The 23,287-nt window shown below is 38.9% G+C and overlaps 1 protein-coding gene across 2 annotated transcripts in view; it reads left to right on the top strand.

Moving 5' to 3' along the window:
- The window catches only part of LOC121517910 (fibulin-2-like), a 44,653-nt gene that overhangs the window by 8,397 nt on the left and 12,969 nt on the right, over positions 1 to 23,287 (top strand). For both annotated transcript variants that reach the window (XM_041800018.1, XM_041800017.1), the window contains exons 3-9: positions 8,165 to 8,279; positions 12,373 to 12,499; positions 15,567 to 15,768; positions 17,284 to 17,484; positions 18,192 to 18,302; positions 18,839 to 18,940; positions 21,065 to 21,196. In XM_041800018.1, the coding sequence (XP_041655952.1) occupies positions 8,165 to 8,279; positions 12,373 to 12,499; positions 15,567 to 15,768; positions 17,284 to 17,484; positions 18,192 to 18,302; positions 18,839 to 18,940; positions 21,065 to 21,196 (990 nt within the window). The remainder of the gene's footprint in view (positions 1 to 8,164; positions 8,280 to 12,372; positions 12,500 to 15,566; positions 15,769 to 17,283; positions 17,485 to 18,191; positions 18,303 to 18,838; positions 18,941 to 21,064; positions 21,197 to 23,287) is intronic.

Raw genomic sequence — 23,287 nt, 5'->3', positions numbered from 1 at the left:
TGATGCCGTGCTGGACCTGGTATAGGATTTCTTTGGGGGTTGTACCTGTGAGCAGCATAATACCCATGTGATGAATGAGAGCACTGTTGTGGCGTGATTGCCAGACGCTGCTCACTGCTCCCACATGGGCTGCTGTGATTACCCGTCTCTCGTGAGGCTGCTGGTTTCCCAGTCCTCCCAATAATCACTTCATCTGAAGCACAACTCCACGCGCTCTCTTCTCAGTTACCTCTCTTCCTACTTTACCCAACACCAGTGCTATATCGAACTGAACTTGAAGAGCGCTTGTTTTTTAATCAACAGTACTGTCAGTACATGCAGCATATGGGAGTAAGCTGAGCAGATGTATAATTTTCCTCAGGATGAGAGGGAGGGTGAATTCCAGAGCTAGCCATCTGAGAATATTTTCCAACTGTACCAGCACCACTTGTGTGGAGCTCAATGTGAAGAAGATAGCTCACCCTAGTTAATCTAGGGTGCCTTCCAGGTCATTTCCAGGAATTTTGGCATATCTCCCCACTTGCAAACATGTCCTTACTGAAAAACCGCCTGATCCACTTGTTACTCATGCTTACAAATTAAAATAAACATCTGTTCCAAATGCAGGAAACCACTCATAAAAGAAAGCCACTGTATGATGATAAATTGTAACCAAATAACAGATGTGCACTTCGGCAGTTCTGTCATTAACAAACGGGCAAAATGCAGCTGTAAACAGATGTTTCTACACTGATTAAACAAGATTAGTATTAATACACTAAACTGTTAAAAGCTTTTGCTGCCTCCCCTATAAAAGAACTTCAGTTATGTGACATAACTTCTGTTTTACATGATATTTTAACTGTACAGTGACAAAAGCTTATTACTTTATAATCACAAGAATAGAACATTATATTTATCAGACTGTAAAAAGAAAAGTATGAATTCATTTTACTTTATTTACCGAGGTGTCAGTAATATGCTTCAGTGCTGACCATTTTGATGAAAATATCAAAGGTGCATTAATTCCTCATGGATGTAATGGTTTCTCCAGAAAAAGTAACTTTTAATGAGGTTCTGGGAGCCTAAAACCAGCCTATTAGGTAATGCCTCAGTGTTATTTTTGTCCATCAGTTCCAAAATCAGGATTTGGATGGATTTCCTTTGGCAAGGAATGAGCAGATTTCCTGTGTTCTGCTTTGTGCACACACCTTTGAATACATGAGACGTAATAAGGCGACTGCATGGAAACAAGTTCAAATTACAGGACTGTGGAGAGAACTTGGTCAGAGGCGTGCAAGGGAACATTATCAAGCAATTTAGTATGCAAAAAGGATCACTTCAGCTGATGTTGCACATCTGAAACGTCATTGAATATCATGGGTGTGTGCTAGAGATGCAGGGATTATTCATTTACCTCTTTATTTTTGCCAATATCTGATATGCGGATGTTTCTGAATCTATTCTGGTTGATACTGATACCAGTGCCACCCTTTTGTTGTAAAGAGCAAAAATTCTCTCCAGTACTGGAAATGACCTATTATTTTATTGTGACAGTTTATTTTTGAAACAGACATAAAACAAGACAGACAACATTTGATACCCCGGTAAAAGAATGAACTCTTGCTTTGGTGGGTCTGTTCTACCTCAGTCTCCCCAAACTTTATATTTCATCTTTTAAGATTAAGTATTATGGTACATTTGACAATTATCAGGGCATATATTCAGCCTTTGGCCAGGTATCTGAATGACAATTATTTAACTAATCCATTATAAAGTGTATTAATTTAAAAGTGCACTTTTTTGGTCCTGCTGTAAGGCGTGTCTTCCTCTCTGGCTCTTGCTTTCACACTATCTGTTCACATGTATAATAGCCAACCAATACTAGTGCCTAACCATTTGGCAAAATAATCTAATTACATGTTTTTTTTCCCCCAATATTGGGATTTTGATTTAATATGGCATTATTTTCTGAGTTCCTCATCTTATTTTTTTTTTCAACAAACACAAAGAATACATCATTCTACATCATAAATAACACTATCAAATTAAACTAGGGCTAACAATTTTTGAAAATAAATAAATGAATAAATAAAATCTTCTTGAGATTATATTGACTGGCAGAAATGTTCATGTCTTCCAATACTGATAATTTACCTTTTAAGCTAATCTGTTGATACCGATATTATGCCAATAAATTCATGCCAGCAATATTGTGGATCCCTGAATAACTGGTTTTGGTATTGGCCCTCAAAATGTTATTACCAGTTGATTGCTAGTACATTTGTGCATTCTGGTAATATGTACGACAGAAAATTTCAGCTGATGCTGATAATTGACTTAATAAACTGTTATATTCTGCTACCAATATTATGCATCCCTAAAGTGTGCCTTTTTTGGGTGGGTCTGCCATTTTTAGGAGACACAAACTCTGTCTTAACAATACATTCAGTCCTGGTGGTGTGTATTTCAGTGTTATTTAACCACAAGGAAGTGTAATTAGATTAAAGCTTCCTATATGAAACCATTACAGACTGAGACAAGCCCTATGAGCTCACATCAACTAACTTTAACCCTGCTTAACTTCACATAAGGACACATCACATGCCTTAGGCTCACAGTCTCAGGGAGATAAACTTGTCAATAATTGAAACCTGAATTGGCCGTTTTGAAGATGAAGTCATGATGACAGCAGGGTAACCCTCCCTGTTATGTCACAGCCAGCTGTTCTTGGACAGTGATTATGCGTTTCAACAGACACGATATCTCTGCAAGTACTTATGTTGGAGGTGAGATGAACGCCGTCATTCCCTCTACGGCTTTACACAGGCCGGCATGCACAACTACAAACACACACAGCACAGACAGGCTTTAAGCTTTCTTCATCAATCATCTGGCATGTTCATGTTTGCATGTCATAGACCCTTAGCATGTGCTGTTATTCACATTTTAGGTCTTGTTCTGTCCAGCCCACCTGTATTGTAAATCACTTCCAAGTCCACAAAAGTAGAGACACATGAGCCTTGAATAGTGGCAGCTCTCTGCTTTATGACACCTCCAGACATGTTCAGAGTTGCCCTTTTTGGTTGTTGTTCTCGCTCCATATTTGCAGAGGGTGTGATGTCACCATTTTTGGATTTGCAAAGCATCTGGTGTCACTTCATCTAATGAGCAGATATAACGACAGGCCTGGAACAGAGGGATGCTCCACCTTTTAAGTGTGGTTTTTAGATCTCCACTTTGCAAGAGCCGTAAATCAACTTAGCTAATTATTGCACTGCAGAATGTAACAAGTTGTGGTCCTGGCTTAATTAGAAGTTCTGTCAAAGAGGCAAGGAAGATATCTGATTAGACTCTGATAATGCTTGGCCAAAGTAGTTTATCATTGTTTCATTCCCAGGTGCTTTTTTAGTGAAAACCAACCTCTCCCCGCAGTCATCTCATCCACTTAATCTTCTCCAAACCTGATCATAAATCACATGTATACGTTAGCTGTGTACATCTCACACTCTGGATGGGCACATGGAGTGAATTAGAGTAATGTCAATGAGGAGTGAACTGATTCCACCTGGAGAAAATGAAAGGAGTGAATCATTATAACTCTGTCTTTTAATATACATACACTCAGGTTCAAAGGGACTTGTTTAACTGCTCGGCTGGCACAGATTCTGTAGTGATGTATCAAAGACTCTTCGTGCCTCCAAGGTTTAGATTTTCTCATTTCTAAACCTTTAAATCATGCACGCTGCAGCACAGGCTGGCTCTATCCTGAGTAATTGCCTTGGTCTTATTATGTATAGGAAAGTCAAGGAGAGGTAGTTGGACAAAAATAAAGTGGATGTGGAAGTTAAAGTGCTGCAGTGACCTTGTGAACTCTTAGACGTCTGTGCTAGGCTTCATCTGTTTAGAATTGCAACAGGGTTGCAGCGTGGTCTTTCCTCTGTTTGACCTCCACACACATTAAAGGCTTGTAACACGCTGGAACAAACCAAGCTGTGAGAGACTGATGATGTAGTCTAATCAATTTTAAAGGTTATTTGTGTCATTGTAGCTGCACTACTGTGGCTCCTAGTTAGCAATGGATTGGCAATAAAATTCAGAAAATTGTTACTAGCACCACAGGATGAACCCTATTCACTTTGTTGTTACACTTAATTTTTCACATCGGGGCGTCTGTGGCTTAATAGAGTCTGTCGTCTCTCAATCAGAAGGTACAGCTGCTGTAGTCCTCCTGTATGGATGCATACGAATAGGGTTAGTTTGTACTTGTGGTCATTCTAGCAGCCTTTGCCATCAGTGTGTAAATATGGAGTGAGTGGGTGTGAATGGGCCAGTGGGTTAAAAAGGGTCTTGACTAGTCAGACAACTAGAGAAGTGCCATACAAGTCCAAGTTCATTCTGTAACCTCCAGCAGCAGGGCTGGGTATTTGAATTGACGTCCTGATATGACACACAGTAAAATTATATTTTAAAATATTTCAGAGTTGCTCAAACTCTGTTCAGGGTTAAACAGCCTTTGGTGATGGAGTTATTTGACAGTGTTTATTCACCCAACCCAGTAGAGTCAGTTGATCCAACCTCAGCCTACTGCCATCTGTATAGGTAGGCAGAGTTTTCCCATGATGCCCTTGGCAAGGTGTTGATATGTTTTTTTTAGATATGTTTAAATGTAAATGTTAAATGCTCCATGCTGTGCAGTGATTGCTGTTGGGATTCCTTTTCTCATGTTTCTGTTGAATAGTTGATGTTTTTGATGTTAGACACTTTCGCACCATGAGTGAAGTTGTTAACAGAGTTAGCCACTTCCCAGCTGTGGAGTTGAAGGGCCAATTAGTAAGGACATTCATTTGTTCTATATGAATGTGAACTGTTTTGGCATTAGCCTGATTGTGTCTTATTCTTACAAACGTGGTGCATAGTATATAAGGTAGATGGTATAAATGATATAAATTTTGCCTACGGTAGAGATTTGGACTCTACCGACCAGTCATGATAACGCTTGTTGATGACGTCATTGTATCTGCCTCAGTGTGAAAATGGCTTCAAGCACAGAGACCACGGAGCAGGAGGAGCTGGTTAATAAAAACGGTGCTACATCAGTGGTTTGGATTTGGTTTGGATTTAAAAAGTCGGATAGTGAGCTAACTAACCGAATGTCACCCACTCTTGCCGTTGAAAATAAGCACGGTTAGCAGGCAAACGTGTTTTTCCCCTCAAAGTTTGACGGCTGTACTGCAATAAAGTCAGAGTACCGTCTCTGTCAGCCTGCCTGAGGCTTTAACACAAGCTAAGTGCTGCTTTGGAGGGTCTAAGTTTGTCGAGAACCCAGCGCTGCAGGACTTCATCTTACAATGGCTTAAACAACCGTTTAAAAGTCGATTTTAACTTTTGACTTTCTTTTCTAAGTCCACTGTTAGTCAAAGATCGAGGTTGCGATGTTAAATGAGGTCAGAAAAGCTGCTGTAAAGTAGGTGCAGAAACTCTCCAGTATGGCAGCCAAAGCTAAGCTAACTCAATGCTAAACACACTACTTCCATCAAGCCCTTCACAATAAAAGTCCACGGCTTTTACTTTTCTGAAACGCTTTTATTGTGAACAACTTCACCAGGAAACGTGTTCAAGTCATTAGCAGTTTAACACACCTCATCAGGATGGAGAGAAAATGTGAAACATGGTTCAGTTAGACAGAAGTAAACCTAGAGAGACTTTAAAAAAACAACAAAAAAAAAACTTTTTTTCTGTGTTCCTATGCTTAGTCATAGGTTGAGTATACCAGCAAAGGCTTGTTTTAAGGGGAGAAGGGAGTTAATAACACTTGAATTTGGATTGAAAAACATTGTCTCCTATTAATTTTGTAATACCGTGATATAATACTGTTACCGTCAAAGGCAAGAAAAATACAGTGATATGATTTTTAGGCCGTATCGCCCAGGCCTATTGCATACTGATACTTAAATCTTTTTTGGTAACCTTTTTTGTGAGGTAAAACTAAGGAAGTATTAACATTGCAATAAAATAACCTTATTAGTAGTACAGTGATTGCTTTAAATGAACACCTCAAGTGAGAAGGATAGAAGTACACTTTAATGTGTCCTGAAGTAACAGTTTGATTGTTATTAACACTACTAGAGAACATGGAACCCTTGATAACTTAGACAATAAATTTGGGGGAAACTGTTAGATTTAATACTATGGGACTTGATTTGTAATAACAGAAGAGTACATTGTTAACACAGCCAAGCATAAATTTCACGCTCTTAAGAATTTATAAACCTGTAGTTGTAAGTTTCAATTACCCTGTATGGCACAGGTGTCAAACTCAAGGCACAACACCAGACTTTTTTAACCCTTGTGTATGAAAAATGCAAAAATTAATCATTAATCATCAATGTCTGCTTAGATACCTTCACATTCACAACAAACATATAAGCTGTAGGTATCTATAATTAATAATACTTAATCATTAAATTGCAATTCACAGTAACCAAAAAACATATTAAGAAGGATTTCAAAAAATAGGATAACGATCAGATTTAAAGTATTCATCTAATTTGTCCAGGTGAAGAGTGAGGAGTCTGTTTCTGCACAGAACCTGGCTTTCGTCAGTATTTCCACATTTTTTCATCATATTGCAGTGATAGTCAGTCATTGTAGAGCCCAGTTACTACGCACATTGGAGCTGACTGAAAATGTATTGATCAGATGACACTGCTGTACTGCCCTGCTGCTCTCTTGGGTTGCTTTATAACAGATGCTAATGTAACTGGTGCTTCCTAATGAGACATCAAAAGGACTTTGACATGACCTGATCTGGGAATTTGACCGGTCTGTCACGAGAGCAGCAGGTCTGATGGGACACACGAGGTCACACCAAGTAACATACCACAGCACACGAAGGAAAAATAACTGCACACAAACAAATTGCAGCTCCTTTCCAACCACTGGGAAACAATCATAAAAGATTCTTTTTATGTCTTGTACCCTTTTCTTTACATGAGCCACGGTCGTTTTCTTCAATATATCTCCATGCCAGTCAACCACTGTTGCTCTTCTTGCTCAGAGCAACATGTACAGGCTTGAGGTTGTTGTGATGGCAGGGATTTAAGGTAAATAAAAGAACATTTCAAATGCATTGATGTTGAGATTGGGAATGTTGGTATAGTACCTCAAATGTACATTATCTAACAGTTGCTCTCTTTAATCTTTAGCTACTGTTTAATAATGAAAATACCATATATATATCATTAAGTGCATATAGGGGATTCAGCTCTAGCAGCTGCTAACAAGGCTTTTTAGGTTCAAGATGTCTGTTTTTCTCTTTTTTTACAGTGCTAAAGTTGGAAATATAACATCTGCAAGCAACAAATCCACAAAACCGATCCAAGAAAAACAGCCATGATATACTTTATATACTCGTTTCTTTACTCTATTTTAACTAAGCAGCGGTCACAGTCTTTCTGAATATGTAATAATCACTGTGATTATTTTAAATTCAGTGGTTTACTGCTGAGTTAAAATTGAAACTTTCAATTGGTTTCCTGTCGGGGCTTTAACTAGCAAAAATAGACTCTATTTTATTTTGTCGTCTTCCAGCAGTTGGACCTGCATGGTGTTCCTGATGAAGGTGAAGACATGAATGTCATGAGTTTTTTCTTCAGTAATTTGGGGGGCCACAAATCAAAGCAGGAATGCACTGCCCTGTTATTGAAGGAAAACATGTACATTTTCCCAGTAAAGTGGATAACGTGTTTTTGCCCTGTCTGCTCCCTGACCCACTTTAAAATGAAGTGCTGATTTGTTGGTAGTTCACCCTACCCCTGCTCTGATTTGCCAGGATGTAACCATTTTCTTCTGAAGCATATTTTAAAGAGGATTGACCCTGCCAATGAAAGTTAGAGCAGAATCAAGACGTCTGAAAGAACAATATACTATTCTTAGCATCTACTGTAGTCAGCAAATGCAGCTTTCAGACTATTTCTGAGACTTTCCATAAAAGAGGAACTCTAGTAAATTTCCATTAACTAGAACCTGCAGCATCTCATTTGTCTAATTCTATAATTGAAAACATTAATCATGCCATTCAGACTGGTTTCTCATCATGACCGTTGTTTAATGTGATCTCTCTAAAACACTGTGTGCAGCAAGTGGGATGACACTGGATCTTACGGTTTGTTTTTCATTACAGTGTCTGCTGAGGAGCTGGTGACAACCTGCTGTGAGACAGGAGAGAAATGGGCTTCAGCAAATGGTCACTGCAACAACATGGAGCCACCCACAAGAGATAGACAGTCCATCTGCTGGTAAGGCCATTATTAAACGCCCATTCACGTCATTTAGCTTTGCAGACTGTAAATCATGCTAATGTGTAAATGGAGGCTGTTTATCTGAATCACAGGACTTACCAACAAGGTGATTTCAACATGACTTAGTAAAGCGATAATATGATTAAGAAATGTTGTTGTTATGAGGTGTTTTCAATTGTATTAGATCCTTTTTTGCACACTTACAGTGCCTATGAAAAGTATTCACCCCCTTGGATGTACCCTTTTAGTGACTGTATTAATCAGTCATGGTTGATACGATTGGGCTTTTTTTTTTTACATAAAAAGTACAAAAACAACAGAAGTCCAGCCAAGTATTGCTAGTAGTCTAAAAAATGTGAAATGGGGATCACCTGAGTGCAGTGAATGAGTCTGAAGTGATTTTAGTACAAAGACATTTGTGTCTGGAAGGTCTAGTGGTTAATCAGTGTTCCTGGCTACCATTACATCATGATGACAAAAGAACACTCCAGGTAACTGAGAGAAAATGTATGGAAAAGTATAGGTCAGGGCATGGATACAAAAAAATTCCAACACATGAACATCACCCAGATTTCAGTTAAACTCAACATCAAGAAATGGAAGGAATGTGGCACATGTGTAAATCCGTGTTGATCAGGCCGCCCTCACAAACTGAGTGACCATGCAAGATGGAGACTAGAGAGAAAGGCCAGCAAGACTGCTATGACTGCTCTGAAGGAGTTACAAGCTTATGCAGCTGAGATGTGAGAGACACTGTATACAACAACTGTTGCCCAGGTTCTTCACCAGTCAAAGCTTTATGGGAGAGTGGCAAAGAGAAAACCACTGTTGATGAAAACTCATGTTCAATTCTAACTGAGCTTACCAAAAGGCATGTGGGAGACCCCATGGTCAAGTGGGAGATGAGACCAAAATGGTGGTTTCTGGCCATCAGACAAGATGCTGTGTTGTGCGGACACCAAACACTGCACATCACCACAAACACACTATCTCCACTGTGGTACACGGCAGTGGCAGCATCATGCTGTGGGGATAACCCATGCAACCAGCCCAGGAAGGCTTGAAAGGGTAGAAGGAAAAGGAATGCGGCAAATTATAAGGACATCCCAAAGGACAATCTTATTCCGTCTTCAAGAGAACTACAGCTCAAGAGAAGACAATTACCTGAAGCATACAGCAAAAGCTAAAAAGAAAAATTTATTTATTTATTTTATTTAGCATTTATTTGACATGGACATACAGTAACATAGAAGCTGTGATATTTAATCATACCCAGGTCCCAGATGCACTGCTTTAAGTGTTTATTGCAAAGTGCTAATTTTCAAAACCTGTCCATGGGAGGCTTTTAAAAATTAGAGTTGTAAAAAAAGGGGGGGGATTAAGAAATAGCAGAGATACCTAAAACACAGTACATTAGCAATTGTTAAAACATTGTTAAAACCTTTAAAGTTATGTTGCATTTTCAGCTCGGTCGGTAGATTATTCCAGAGTTTTGCTCCTGTGACAGAGAAGGCTGATTGTCCAAAGGATGTTTTATGCATTGGAATTTGACAGTTACCATTTACTGAAGCCTGTGTGTTCGCTCGATTAGAGTCCTGATATCTATTAACAAATTCACCAAACATAGATGGAATTAGATCATGTAAACATTTAAAAAACATTTTAAGATTACAGTAGTTGATGAAGCTTTCAAAACTAAGCATATTGTGTTTCTCTGAGACAAGACAGTGGTGCCATCGGACAGATTTTTTGTCCATGATTTTTATTGTCTGGTTATATATTGATATGATTGGTTTTAAAGTTGTTTGTGAGGCTTGAGACCAGGATGTTAAGCAGTATGACAGATGTGAAAATATCATAGCATGCATGTAGAGCCTGGCTGTGTTTGATGAAAGATACATTCTGATGATCCTGAAACAGTTTAAGTCGGATTTAACTTTTTTGCAAACATGATTCACTTGTTTTTCAAATCGTAGGCATGAGTCTAGAATGATTCCTAAGTACTTAACATCATCGACCACATTAATGGGCTCATTATTGATTTGAATCAAGAATGATTCTTTTTCAGGTTGTTTATGCATAGAGAAACATATTGAGACAGTTTTTTAAATGTTGAGTGTTAAATGAGAAGACTCAAGCCATTATGATACAGAGTGCAGCGAATCATTTAACTGCTCAGTGGCTTTCTTTGCTGATCTAGCTGGTGTGTATAGGACTGTATCATCAGCATACATTTGGCAATTAAAAGCAGGACAAATCTCAGGTGTACATGCTAAAAAGCAGCGGACCAAGAACTGACCCCTGGGGTATCTCGATGCTGTTAAAGCAGAACGTGGACTTTTGTGAAGCCTGATTAGATAATTGAAATGTAGAAATTTTGGACAGTAGTACCTCGTGGTTACCAATGTCAAAGGCTTTTTTTTTTAAGTCCAGGAAAACTGCTCCCACAATGTTACCACTGTCCAAAAAGGCCTTGATTTTTTCAGTTAGATAGAGGTTTGCAGTCTCAGTGGAGTACTTTGGTCTGAATCCAAATTGTTGTTGATGCAGTAAGTGATTTGTTTCAAGATGTAACATAAGTTGCTCTGCAATAACTTTTCTAATATCTTAGACACAACTTGAAGAATGGAAATTGGTCTGTAATTACAAGTCAAATCTGTCTCACCTGACTCATAAATTGGACTGATAATGGCTTTTTTCCAACTATCAGGGAAAGTTCTCGTTTTGATTGACATATCACCAGATGTGTCGTTGAAAAACCATGGAAGTGAGCTCCTTCGAGGGCTGCTCTTCCATGTTTTGGTGTATTTGTCAATCAAGCCAGTGATAGTTGATGTAAAATTATCACAGAACGTGTTAAAGTCATCTGTTTCTGTTACTACAGACCAATCCAGTTGCGCCAAATCATTTTCAAATTCAGCCATTTTATTTTTAGGAATTGATTTGACAGTTTTACTGTTATTTTTTTGTTTGATAAACCAGTTGTTTTTTGGTCAGCTTTTTAACCACCAAAGTCATTTTGTGGTTTGATAGACCTGTAATCAGATTGTATGTTTTGGTTATTCTTTCTCTCATGTTTGTGAAAACAAGGTCAATTAAAGTTTTACTTGTGTTATTCTAGTTGGTTTATCAATCAGTTGATGGCAATTAAATTTTGTAGTCAGTGCTTTCAGTTTTCGTTTTGCCACCTTATCCATCCAATTTATGTTGAAGTCCCCAAATAAAATGCATTCAGATGAGCAGTTGGCCATCGTGAGAAGTCTTTTCAGCTCATCATAAAAACTTACATCATGTAAAGGAGGAATATATAGAATAATGACAATAAAATTCATTTGAGGTGAGAGGATAATTTTCACCCCCAGGCTTTCAAGATCACAGTCCAGCTGTATTTCTGTACATCTAAAATTTTCTCTAATATATAAAAGAACTCCTCCCACTTTCCGTGTCACTCTGTCTTTCCTAAAGCAAGTGTAACCTGGAATATTAATAAGGTTGGATGGTATATTACAGTTAAGCTACGTCTCAGTAAGACATAAAAAGTCCAAGTTTGAGTCCACGAGCAGGTTTTGTATTTGTTCGATTTTAGGCAATATACTTCTGATATTTAGGTGACCACCAAGCAAACCTTTGGGTTTAGAAAAAAAATTGCACCTTACAGATGTGCAAGCCTGATAGAGACCTAACCTCAGTGCTGTGATTGCAGCCAAAGGTTCATCTATCAAATACTGACTTGAAGGCACGTATATTTAGGAAGTCATTTATTTAACCTTACATATTTTCATTTAACTGACATTACTTGCAGAAATCTGTTTTCACTTATTGTATTTTTTTTGTCAAAAAGTCTTATTATATTGACCATAACTGATTCATAAAATCAGTAAAGGGAAAAACATCCATGGGATGAATTAACTTTATAGGCACTGTACTGATAGATTAGTTTTGTTTTATTCCTTGCTGTGATTTGATTTATTGAAAAGTGAAAACTTGTTGGAATAAGAACCAGCACACTTGTTGATGTTGTTGCTTTTGGCCACTGTTGCAATCCAAAAACACTTGTACAGACACTTCCCATGTGTGCTTTCTTTGCCAGGACTGCCCAACAACAGTGCTGCCTTGGGTCCCTGAGAGAAAATCAGTGTTCAGCTGGAATAAATGCAGCCAGAGCAGGAAATATGTGTCGAGATGCCAACGATAAATGTGGAATCAATTCCTACAAGGCAAGTACTGAAACCAGACAGAAAAGGGCAAACAGAGTTCACTGGATTCACAGTCACATTTAATGACATTGTAAACTTAAAACTAAGCCTAATACAGTGTAAATTAGCCATTGATAAAAGAGTTAGTTACAGCAGAATTGAAAACTCATGTAGATGGTACCAATCTATCCAGATTGAGTCTCTCTCTGAAGTGTTTTAGCTGCTTCATTCCAAGTATTTCCTTTGAGTTTAACTACTGTGGGTGCCAGTTCTCTGTGATTTAATTAGCTTATTTAAATAAGAAAATAATTTAGGGGTAACTTCATCTGAAGATTCCCACAGTCCTTAAGATTTACATTCTAATCCTCAAAGCAGACCTCAACAATTGAAAACGTCAGATGCCATTTTGTGTGGCCTCTGAAATTTTCTAACCACAGGCTGATAGTTGATGTGGTGAAACAGTAGCACTGGTACATATAAGGCTAATATGGCAGCTAATGTGGATCAAGCTACATATTTGCAATCTGACCTCTGTGGTGATGAATACTAACTTACCTGCCCACAGGCCCCGAGCAGCATGTGGCAATTTTTGAGTCTTTGGTGCAGTTCAGCTGTTAAATATCACCTTTCACCAACTTTCTGTTGCACCGCTGTAGATTTAGTGATATTAGGCCATCTACAGCCACTGCACATTACAGTGGTCATTACTTCAGTTTTATGTTCCACTCTGCCCTCCTGCACTCTGAGAGGTGATCTGGTTGAGCTATGGAGGGGAAATGGGAAAAAGGCTGAGAGCAAAGGCACAGAAGTTCCAAAGATTAAATTTCTCAGGAATAAGAGTCCAAAGCCACACTAGCAGCATCATGTTGTACACTGTTTTGAGCTAAGTGCTAACATGCTAATTCTCATTTATTAAGAACTGAGGATAAAGCACCATAATAAGCAGGGCTGTACTGGGATGGACAGTTGACCCTGGCATTTTAAGCTCAAACCAGCCCCTCATGACAGGCTGAATATGTTGTTACTGTAGACACCACTCCTTCGCTCCTCTTACTATATAGTCAAGCCCCCCCCCCCCCGAAGCTATGACAAAGCTCAGAGGTAAGTGGCATGGATACATCTCATGATGTGTACTCCCTCTGTTTAGACTGACTACCTTGTGGTCTGAGGTGAGGATGGTGGACACATCATCTTCACTAAGTAGAGGTACATAGAAAGTGTGCACTTATTTTAAGAAGTCTGCCAAAATGCATTATATGTAAACATTAAAAAAAAGGCCAGAATTTTATAGAAATGCCTAAAATAATGAAATTCCTTTTTTTTACATTTAATGGGTACTTTATATTCACTCTCCACTTTATCTCAGAAGTTAGTATTAAATTATTTAACAATTACAGCAGCAGTTTTTCTGAACTTGTGAACACATGCAACATATTAAAAATCAAAAATGAAAATATCATGTATAAATATGAATGCAGCTGTGATGTTAATATAATAGAAAATAACTCTAAGACAGTGGTACTCAAATAGGGGTACGCATGCCCCCGGGGGTAAGTAAAGGCACTCCGGAGGGTACATGAGATTTTAAAATATATGTAGGCTATTTAAAAAATAGTCTCCATGCAAAAATACTTTAAAATAACAAAAAAAAAAATCAGTAATATACCAGTGAAAAGGACTTTACACATTAAGGGCAATGCAAATAGTACTGAGAAGAATTTGTTGCACCTTTCTGTGCACATCAGGAGTGGTTATATTATGTACATTCTATAAAACATGCTGCGAAAGTCTGTGGTTTGTTTCTGGTCTTTTTTGGCATGGCTTTACGGTCATGGCGGTGGGCTTGTCCTACATTGTCCTGCATTAGCTGTTAGTTTGGATGTCGCTGTAGGACCACTGCTGTTTACTCCGAACTGGACTGCTGTCCTTGTCCTTGATTCGGACTCGTGATTTGAGACTCCTGCACAACCTTTGTTTTTTGATCTTTCCATCATGATCTCCTGTCCCCCTGTCTCTCCATCTCCTATTGTCCCTTTCTCTTTGACTGTTCATGCATCTTTTATGCCACAGCATCAGCTGCTCTCCTCTCATCCTCGTCTGCTTTCATGCTGCATAAGAGTGGCACACACAAACGCGATGCTTACATACACACCTACACTGAAACGCACGCTAACATGTTGGTAGTGTAGACTTCAGGTGTCTACCTGTTGAGGGCAAAGTTTCAGAATACTGGAGGATAAACACCTGAATTTTCTCCTCCTCTCTGGCCACGGAGGACCAGCGCATCAGCGCAGTGTGTGTGCGCTCCAGCTGTGTGTCGCTTTGTTGCCCATGTGAGCCAGGGGTGTGCACTATGTTAAAAAATATTTGGTAAATATTCCCTTAATACCATATGTTTATGGGGAACAAATAAATGTTAAAATCTCTGCATTTGTGTTGTTAAGAGAACACTACTTAAACGTTAAGCATGTCTTTATTTGCAGGGAATATGATAAGTGTGTTGTTTAAAGATAATTAACGAATATAAAAAACAATAGGAACACTAACGTAGACATTCCGCTTAGTTTTACACACCCTTAGTTATAAAGACCCTTACACACCTGTCTGAGCGAGAATTGAAAATGTTCATGAAACCTGAGGCAGTTTTTATTTTATTTTAGAATAAACAGTTCATTAACAGTTAATTTTTTATTGTTAGTATAAACTCACTACCATTAAGACATATATCTGACAATAAAAACATTTAATCTTCAGTGACTCAGTGTCTGTCTCCATCAGTGAAGTATGACACGTCTCTGTGGTGTTTCGTATGTACACAGAGAAGAGCTTTATGAAGAGGAGAGACCGAGAGAGAGAGAGAGGATAGCATGTAACTATACATTAAAGTTGCCACAATAAATTTGGCTCACAAAAAATAACAATAATGACAAAATCACTCTGCCAGTCAGGCATTTCAACAGGCATCCCAGATAGTTGTGGTCAGCCATATACTAGGTTTTTACCTAGTCTTGTTTAATGTTATTCAAGTGCAGCAGCTTAAACCACTAACATGATACATGAATGTATATCTGTTTACATGGTTTTGCAGGAGTGCTGTGACTGCTGCTCTCTGGGGTTGCACTTCCACAGAGAGGGGCATCACTGTGATGCCCACCAGTACCTGGGCTTCCACTGCAGACACGTCTTTCTTACCTGCTGCGAGGGGGAGGGGAGCAGAGATGGGACTCAGGACGGCTGGTACCCTGTCAGAGAAAGGCCTGCTGTCGATCCAACGGCGGCGCCAAAAAAAGGTACTGTCACAAATATCTGCACACACAAGAAAAATAAACATACAGAGAAGGGATTTTTTTTAAGGCTGGGACATACTACACACAATTGTACTGCCAAGAAAAGGTTCAGACTTAAACCAAAGACGATCAATTTTCTTTACACCAGCTGTAAAAAGGAAACATGGTGGTGAGATTCTCTAACCCTGCAGAGGAATGGCTCACCTCATTGGCCTCTCAGAACAAAGTATAATGGCCCAGATCACCTCTGCACTGCAATTCTAAAAGATTAAGCACATGTCTGGCTCTGCATTAAACCTTTTTACACTAAACCACTTTATAATTCATGGTTTTTGCGCACTGTTCAGGTGGATACTTAAGCTGAATATTATCAAGATATTTTTCTCTTTTATGTACATATAACCTTGATCCTTATCTTTACCCCTCTGCTGGAAAACACAAAGGGTTCTTCCTGTAATGCTATGGGATTAAAACATCTACATGGTTTTTTATGTTGCAGCATTCTGTGCATCTTATTGAACTGTCTGTGTTTTTTAATCAAATGGAGAGCAATCCAAAGTTACACTGCAAAAACTTAAATTCAAGCAAGTGCATTTGTTTAATTTCAAGTTAAACTATCCCATTAAACTTATTCAGGTCACATTCAATCACCTGAAAATCCATATAAGAATCTTGTTTTAAGATTTTAAAAGTTAATAAGGAGTGTGCTGAAATAATGTGCACTTACTTACTTATATGCAGACATATTGTTTCAAGACAATCAACAGCTATGTTACACCTACTGCAAAAGTTAAACCATTACATTTGCAGGGGTTTATTATGTTTTTTTGGAAGGTAAAAATCTCTGTAATTATTTCAAAAAATGTTATATGAACATGAAAACAAAATATTAGTGGTCATTGTTTGTTTGTTGAAGCCATTTTCCAGCTACCAGTAGGTCCAAGTCAACTGAAACTCAAAGCACATCAAGAAATGTAGTCATGGTAAGTTTTTTGTTCCCCATGAAACAGGAATTTTTTTTTTTCAGAGTCTGAAACACTCAGAGAGCCATGAATCTTTGCAGAGTGGATTAAAATGAGTCAAAACAGCCCTCTAAGGAAATTATAAATAATGCACGGGAACACTGTTCACAACCCCGCTGTCTGGTGACTTAAAGTTTGTTTTTAGTCTCAGGAAGTTTATACCCTATATGTTAAAGACATAGTAACTTGCTTTTACAGGGAGAGCCAGCACAGCCTTAGTCTGTAAATTTTGTTCATGTTCAGTAAGGTTTTTCTATTTCAGCTCTCTACGAACTGTTAAATTATCAATCAATCTTTATTTTAATTGCACTTTCAATACAAATCGATGTAGCATGAAGCACTTTACATACATAAACAAAATAAACAAACAAAAAAAAAAAGAAATCCTTCATGAGAGTTTAATTTTAAGATAATGAAACTTTTTATGTAGATTTTAATAATCACATAGTTTTATTGCCTGTTAGAACACCGGCCCCTCTCTTTGTGTGTTCTGCAGTATCTGACAGTCCGTACCCTAAAGAGGCGTTCTCCATCGGTGAAGAGCAGGACCGGGAGAATGCAGTGGAAGTGGAGGACATGGATGAGTGCCAGATTCATGATATATGCCACCACAGATGTATCAACATGCCAGGCTCTTTCCGGTGTGAATGCTTCCCTGGATATGTGCTGCAGGCGGACGCTTTCACTTGTGCCCAAGGTGAATTTAAGACCACCAATGTTGTTTTTGTCACACAGCAGGTGCAGAAATTTCCACACATGATGCCCTGGCACAGGAAATGGACTCACTGTTTGATATAAGATTTATAGTCTGCATTCCTGTCAGGAAGACTCCATTTGATATAATTTGTCTGCACATTCATGGTGTATTATTTTCCTGCTCTGTGTGGGTTCCTTCCTGTCTGCAAGGCTTGATACTGCCTAATAATAGTTATTCCAATCACACAGCAACATCCTTTTCCTGGGCTGCTAGCAGTGCTAAGCTAATCACAACACTTCTGTTGTCAAAAAAGGTAAATATTTTCACAGTTTGAAACCATGCTTTGCATAAACTAAATTTTTTCCATGTAATGCTGCAGACGTTTCTGCAGTGCAACAGACTTTAATCAACAGTTTCCTTAGCCAACACGAGCCTGTCTCAACAGGATTCTAATGCCTGAGCTCCGCAAATTACAGTGAAGGATGGGGCTCACTAATAAAACCAAACGTTTGTCTGGGGGCAGTGGTTTTTCCTGCCTCACCTTCACAACTTTCATCTCTAGCTACAGGCCTTGCATCATTGCATAAAGATGGAGGAACAGCACAAGGTTAAAGCCTCTAACTAATGCCGCAGTAGATGGAGAGTAGGACTTCTTGATTACAGTGCTATTCATTGCTCCTGTGATGTGATTATTCATGTTCCTGCAGAGGCGACGTACGATGACAACGGGCTGAAGGAGGACAGCGGCGCAGCAGTGGAGCCCACTTCAACACTTCCACCCCCCAACCAGCCCCCTGTCCCTCTCAACCCCTGTGAAGGTTAGAAACATACTGGTAATGAGGGGAGAGGCTGCTACAATCAACACTGGTTCATCTTTACATCTTTATCTGTGACTGAAACATGCATCTTAATGTTGAATCAGCTCAGATGAGAAGCTGGAACAGCCTGCTGGAGATTGACATTATTATTCCAAACTCACCCTTTGCATGAAATTTAATTTTGTTTCAAATGTCAAACATAAGCGGTGAGATGGTATCAAAGGTTAGTTTGTTTTCAGCATCAGCCACTTATTCTCACGAGTTCTCGATGTCATAATCCGTTCAGGGTCACATTTTTGTTTTTCTAGTTTGGTTTCCATGACAGTAGGGTGGAGGTCTACCACACTCAGGGCCAAAAGTAGGAAATACAATATGACCTGGTCAGGGATCAACCTGGAAACAGGAAATGAGCAAGGAGAAATACACTAAATAATATTTCTGTCCCCATCCAGGGCTAAAAATCTCTCCTCTGTTTCACCCTTGGTGTTAAAGTACTGTACGTTTCATTTGTCCTCACTGTGAAATTTTATTTCCAGGGAACAGCCCATGTGAGCATCACTGTGCCTCAGTGGGGGGAACGCCACAGTGCTCCTGTTTCCCAGGATTCTCACTGATGGCTGATGGACACTCCTGCGAGGGTAAGAAAAGTACATTGGTGTTGGCTTGCTCTAGGGATTGGGAATGATTTTCAAATACTCAAACAATTATTAATTTAAAAGAAAAAGTGAGATTTTATGCCACTACCAATTCATCTTAAACACACAGTGCCTGTAACAAGGTTTCAACCCCTTAGATGTTTTACCCTTTTATTGGTTTTATAAATCAATCATTGTTAATATAATTTGGCTTTTTTTGACATAAGAATACAAAAACAACCACTTTAATGACAAAAAGTAATAGATTTCTACAAAGTAATGTCAATTAAATAAAAATACGTGATGTAAAATAATTGATTACATAAATATCCACCCCCTCTAAAGTGACTGACCTAGTTCAACAGAGGTCCAGCCAATAAGTGCTCATAGTCTCACAATTAACGAAACGAGAATCACCTGAGTGCAGTGAATGTGCTCAAGTTACTGTAGTATAAAGACACCTGTGTCTGGAAGGTCCAAAGAGAAAGAAGCTGTTGAAGAAGACGTTTTAAAGAGTTCACAAGAGGCACGAGGGATGCAATGGTGGACACCAACAATTACACCTTCCCCACCGTGAACTTCAGCGATGGCAGCATCATGTTGTGGGGAAGCTTCTCAGCTGTTGGTAAAGATAGCGGGTAAAATAAATGTAGCAAAATTTCAGAAAATCCTGAAGGGCAATCTTATTCTGTCTGCAAAATAACTACGGCTAGAAAAGGGAAAAGCTGCAGGAGAAGATTTATTTTCCAGCAAGACAATGGCCCGAAGCATACGGTGAAAGCTACAAAGAAATGGTTTGAGTCAAAGCCCAGACCTCAATCCAACAGAGAATTTGTGGCTGAACTTGTAAGGGCTGTTAATACCTGATCCCTGTGCAACCTGTTCACCAGTTCAATACAAACACAATTCTGCATTTTTGTGTCAAGTTGTGGATGTGTTGTTTCAAAGTTCTTTGGAGCAAAACTTCTATGAAGCAATCAGAAAATGACAAATACTGAGTCACTGCTTTGTTTCCCTCTCTCTGCCTTAATTGCCCACCATTGCACACAATGCAATGCAATGCATTCTCTCTCACTCCCTCTGCTCTGCTGGCCAGTGAGATTTTGGTGGAACGAGAGGTTACTGACCAATTAATCAACTTACTGACTGGAGGGTTTCGGGCCTAAAATGTTTCCTTTATTTTTACCAGTGCCTGCTTTTATGGTGTAGTACCACCAGACGGTGGCTGTAGAGCAAACAAAACAGGAAGAAAAAGAAGAGAAAGAAGAAAGAATACTGGTGTCAAATGTTATATAACTGAAGAGGTAATTTGAGAAAAATTCAGATTTTCTTCTGATAATTGCCAGTGACTTTAAAAAGTAGTCCTCCTTGGAACTGACAACCTTAGTTGGACACAAAAAATATTATCATTCTGTTTGTAGATCTTCAGTGGTCTTTTCCAGTTAAGTAGAGTCTGTCTGCTGCTGATTTATTCTCTAATCAGTGTCTATAGATTGGCAAAGGAGATACAGCCCTAATCCCAACCTCTCTGAGCCACACACTGTGATGCTTAATAAAATATCTATGTTTAATATTGTTAGACACTCATTTTGTTATGTTCCTGAGCTAAGTTTAACCAGAGGGATCATATTAGCTCTCCATGTATTATCACAGTATCTCAGATGCATGCCTTCCCTCTATTTCCACACAGAAATCTGTTTGGCCGTATGTTTTATCAGCTGCTGCTCTCAGTGTCTAAGCTTCCTCTTCTGGGATGTGCCTTTAAGTTAAGCCATAACCACTGGCCTGTCTCCAGGCTGACAGCAACAAACTGTGGCAGTGTCGCATGGAGGTAGTCATTGTGGCGACAAATTTCTCATTGTGTGGATGTTATACCCACTGGCCTTGTCCATAATCTCTCCCCTAGAGGAGGGTCGGACCTGTCCCTTTAATCTGCCTCTGACCGTTACAGACATACATTAGCTCAGAGGCTGCTATATTTTGTACACCACCTTGTCTACTTAAAAAAAAAACCAAACAAACAAAAAAAAGATATTCATCCAGCTGCTGCCTCTTTGCACTTTTCATCACTAATTCTCTTTATTCACACTGACACATTTTTCTTTTTATTCTTTTTTAAACACCCAGATATAAATGAGTGTTTGTCTGCGCATGTCTGCCAGCCGAACGAACGCTGCATGAATACTGCTGGGAGTTATATCTGTCAGCGACTGATCACCTGTCCCCCGGGACACCAGATCAACAACGACATCTGTGAAGGTACATCGCACCTTATCTGCATCTGACTATTCACTTCCGCACACAGTCAACATTTTGTAGATAGCAGCAGGAGAGCATTTGTTTTACAGCATGTTCACAATGTAAGGAAAGCACATTGTTTAGAAAACAATCACCGTCACCAGCCTGCAGCTTATGTAGTGAAAGTGAGATTTTTTTCCACATCAAGTGATCATGTTATTCCACATGCAAGCACACATACAGGTAAGAGAAATAAAACTTCAGAGATCTTTTTCACCAAGGTTTTCTTGCTGTTATTGCTCAGCCTGAAGAGCTGCCCTGCCTGCTGTGTGGGTGGTGTCCAACTTTTAGACGCAGTACTAAACCTCCCAATACGTCTCATTATTTCCATGCACCATAAATTGGGCCTGTGCAGAGGTCTCGTTCATAAAAGAGGAGGAAGAAGGACCCTTAGGTTGACTTTTAGCTTGATGTGCTGTTTGCTGCTGCAGAAGGGTTTCTGTGGGCTCAGTTAAGGAGACTCAGCTATGCACAGCTTAAAGATTGGCTAAATGAGAATTTAACAAGAGTGTATGTTTAACAGTAAGCCTCCAAACAGCAGCTGTTTAACATTGTACTGTGCTACCTATTTCTTATTTATGCCTTACTAAAGGACTGTAATGAAATGCTCTTTTTTTCCTCTCTTAAAGGGGTCTTCAAACCTACTCCCTGCTCTCACAATGTTCAGTTAACATTATGAATCAAGACTGCACTGGTAGTCATGTTTTGAAAGTAGCGTTTTTATTGGTCCACACTACATATAGTTAAACTGCACAGAACAACCTTATAGCAAGGCATTGCAAACTGATGCACTGTGCAATGCTTAAGAACACCTAAAGTCAAAGGTGGGAACACTAACTCAGTGGATAACTTCACTCATGGTGCCAATGTGTCTGACCACAAAAACAACACCAAGCCACCAGAGGAAAAGAACCCTAGCAGGAATCACTGTACAACAGGCAACATCCAAACACAACTAAACACTCTGTCCAAGAGCATGATGGGAAACTCTACCCACACATCCTGTCAGATTTGAAATAGCAGTGGATGGAGCTTAGATCAACTAACACTGGTGGATCAACACTGAAGACCATTTGGAGATAAAATTACACTTTTGGGAGTAAAGAATCAGCTCTGCTGCTCTCATTATGAAGTCAACAGAAGTGGAAAATCAGCAGAGTAAAAACAAAGTAAACAGATTAGCAGAGTAGTAGAGAAGTGGAAATGTAACAAAAACAAACAATACGCTAATAAAACTTCCCATAATGCCCAGCACAGACACAAGAATCTGTTCTACTGTGGATTGTACCATTCTAAGTGATGTTTGACATCTATTGGTAGGACTTTAACAAGCCAGCATCTTTCTGTGCATGTCTCCAAATAACGCCATCAGCACAATAAGATCAGTGTACTTCAACTCAGTTCAGGGGAGGGAGATAGAGAGGCGCTGTCCATTATGTTATACAGTACAGTCTATGATTAAAATAACAAAACAGTAATATTAGGTTAATAATTTTGTCAATGATGGTTGATGAGTTACTGCTTTCGTAACTTATCAACAGAAACCAGTATCATTTCAGTCTGTTTCATTACCATCTAAAAACTCCTCCAAGGAACTTGAGGTGAGGTGTCATCATCAATTAGTTGGTTCAAAGATCTTTTACGTATACTTGAACTGTAAACTGAAGCCTGTGCAAACGAAATCTTATGTATACACCTGCTTCATACTGAATGACAATGAAGTATGTCTAAATCTAAATCTAAACACCATGAGTGCATATCAAAAGCTATTATTGACTTGTTACAGGTTCTGATATTAGAATGTCCAAATTCTACTAAAAAAAAAACCCAACATACTCTCCAAAATATATGTTGTAAGGAATTGGACTTGAGCTTGTATAAAGGCACTTTTACACCATAGGTCATGTGTTAACACTGACACAGTCAAAATAATCCACAAGAGAGTACACAATCTGGCAAAAAATGGCCTCACCACTATGTGTTCTATCTATGGGTTAAATATATTTAACATTTGATTTGATGATTAGGATGAGAAATAACTTTTCAAGGCAT

This window comes from Cheilinus undulatus, linkage group 11 (genome assembly GCF_018320785.1).
Source record: "Cheilinus undulatus linkage group 11, ASM1832078v1, whole genome shotgun sequence".
Classification (NCBI taxonomy): domain Eukaryota; kingdom Metazoa; phylum Chordata; class Actinopteri; order Labriformes; family Labridae; genus Cheilinus; species Cheilinus undulatus.
This window is presented reverse-complemented; position numbering and strand designations above follow the sequence as displayed.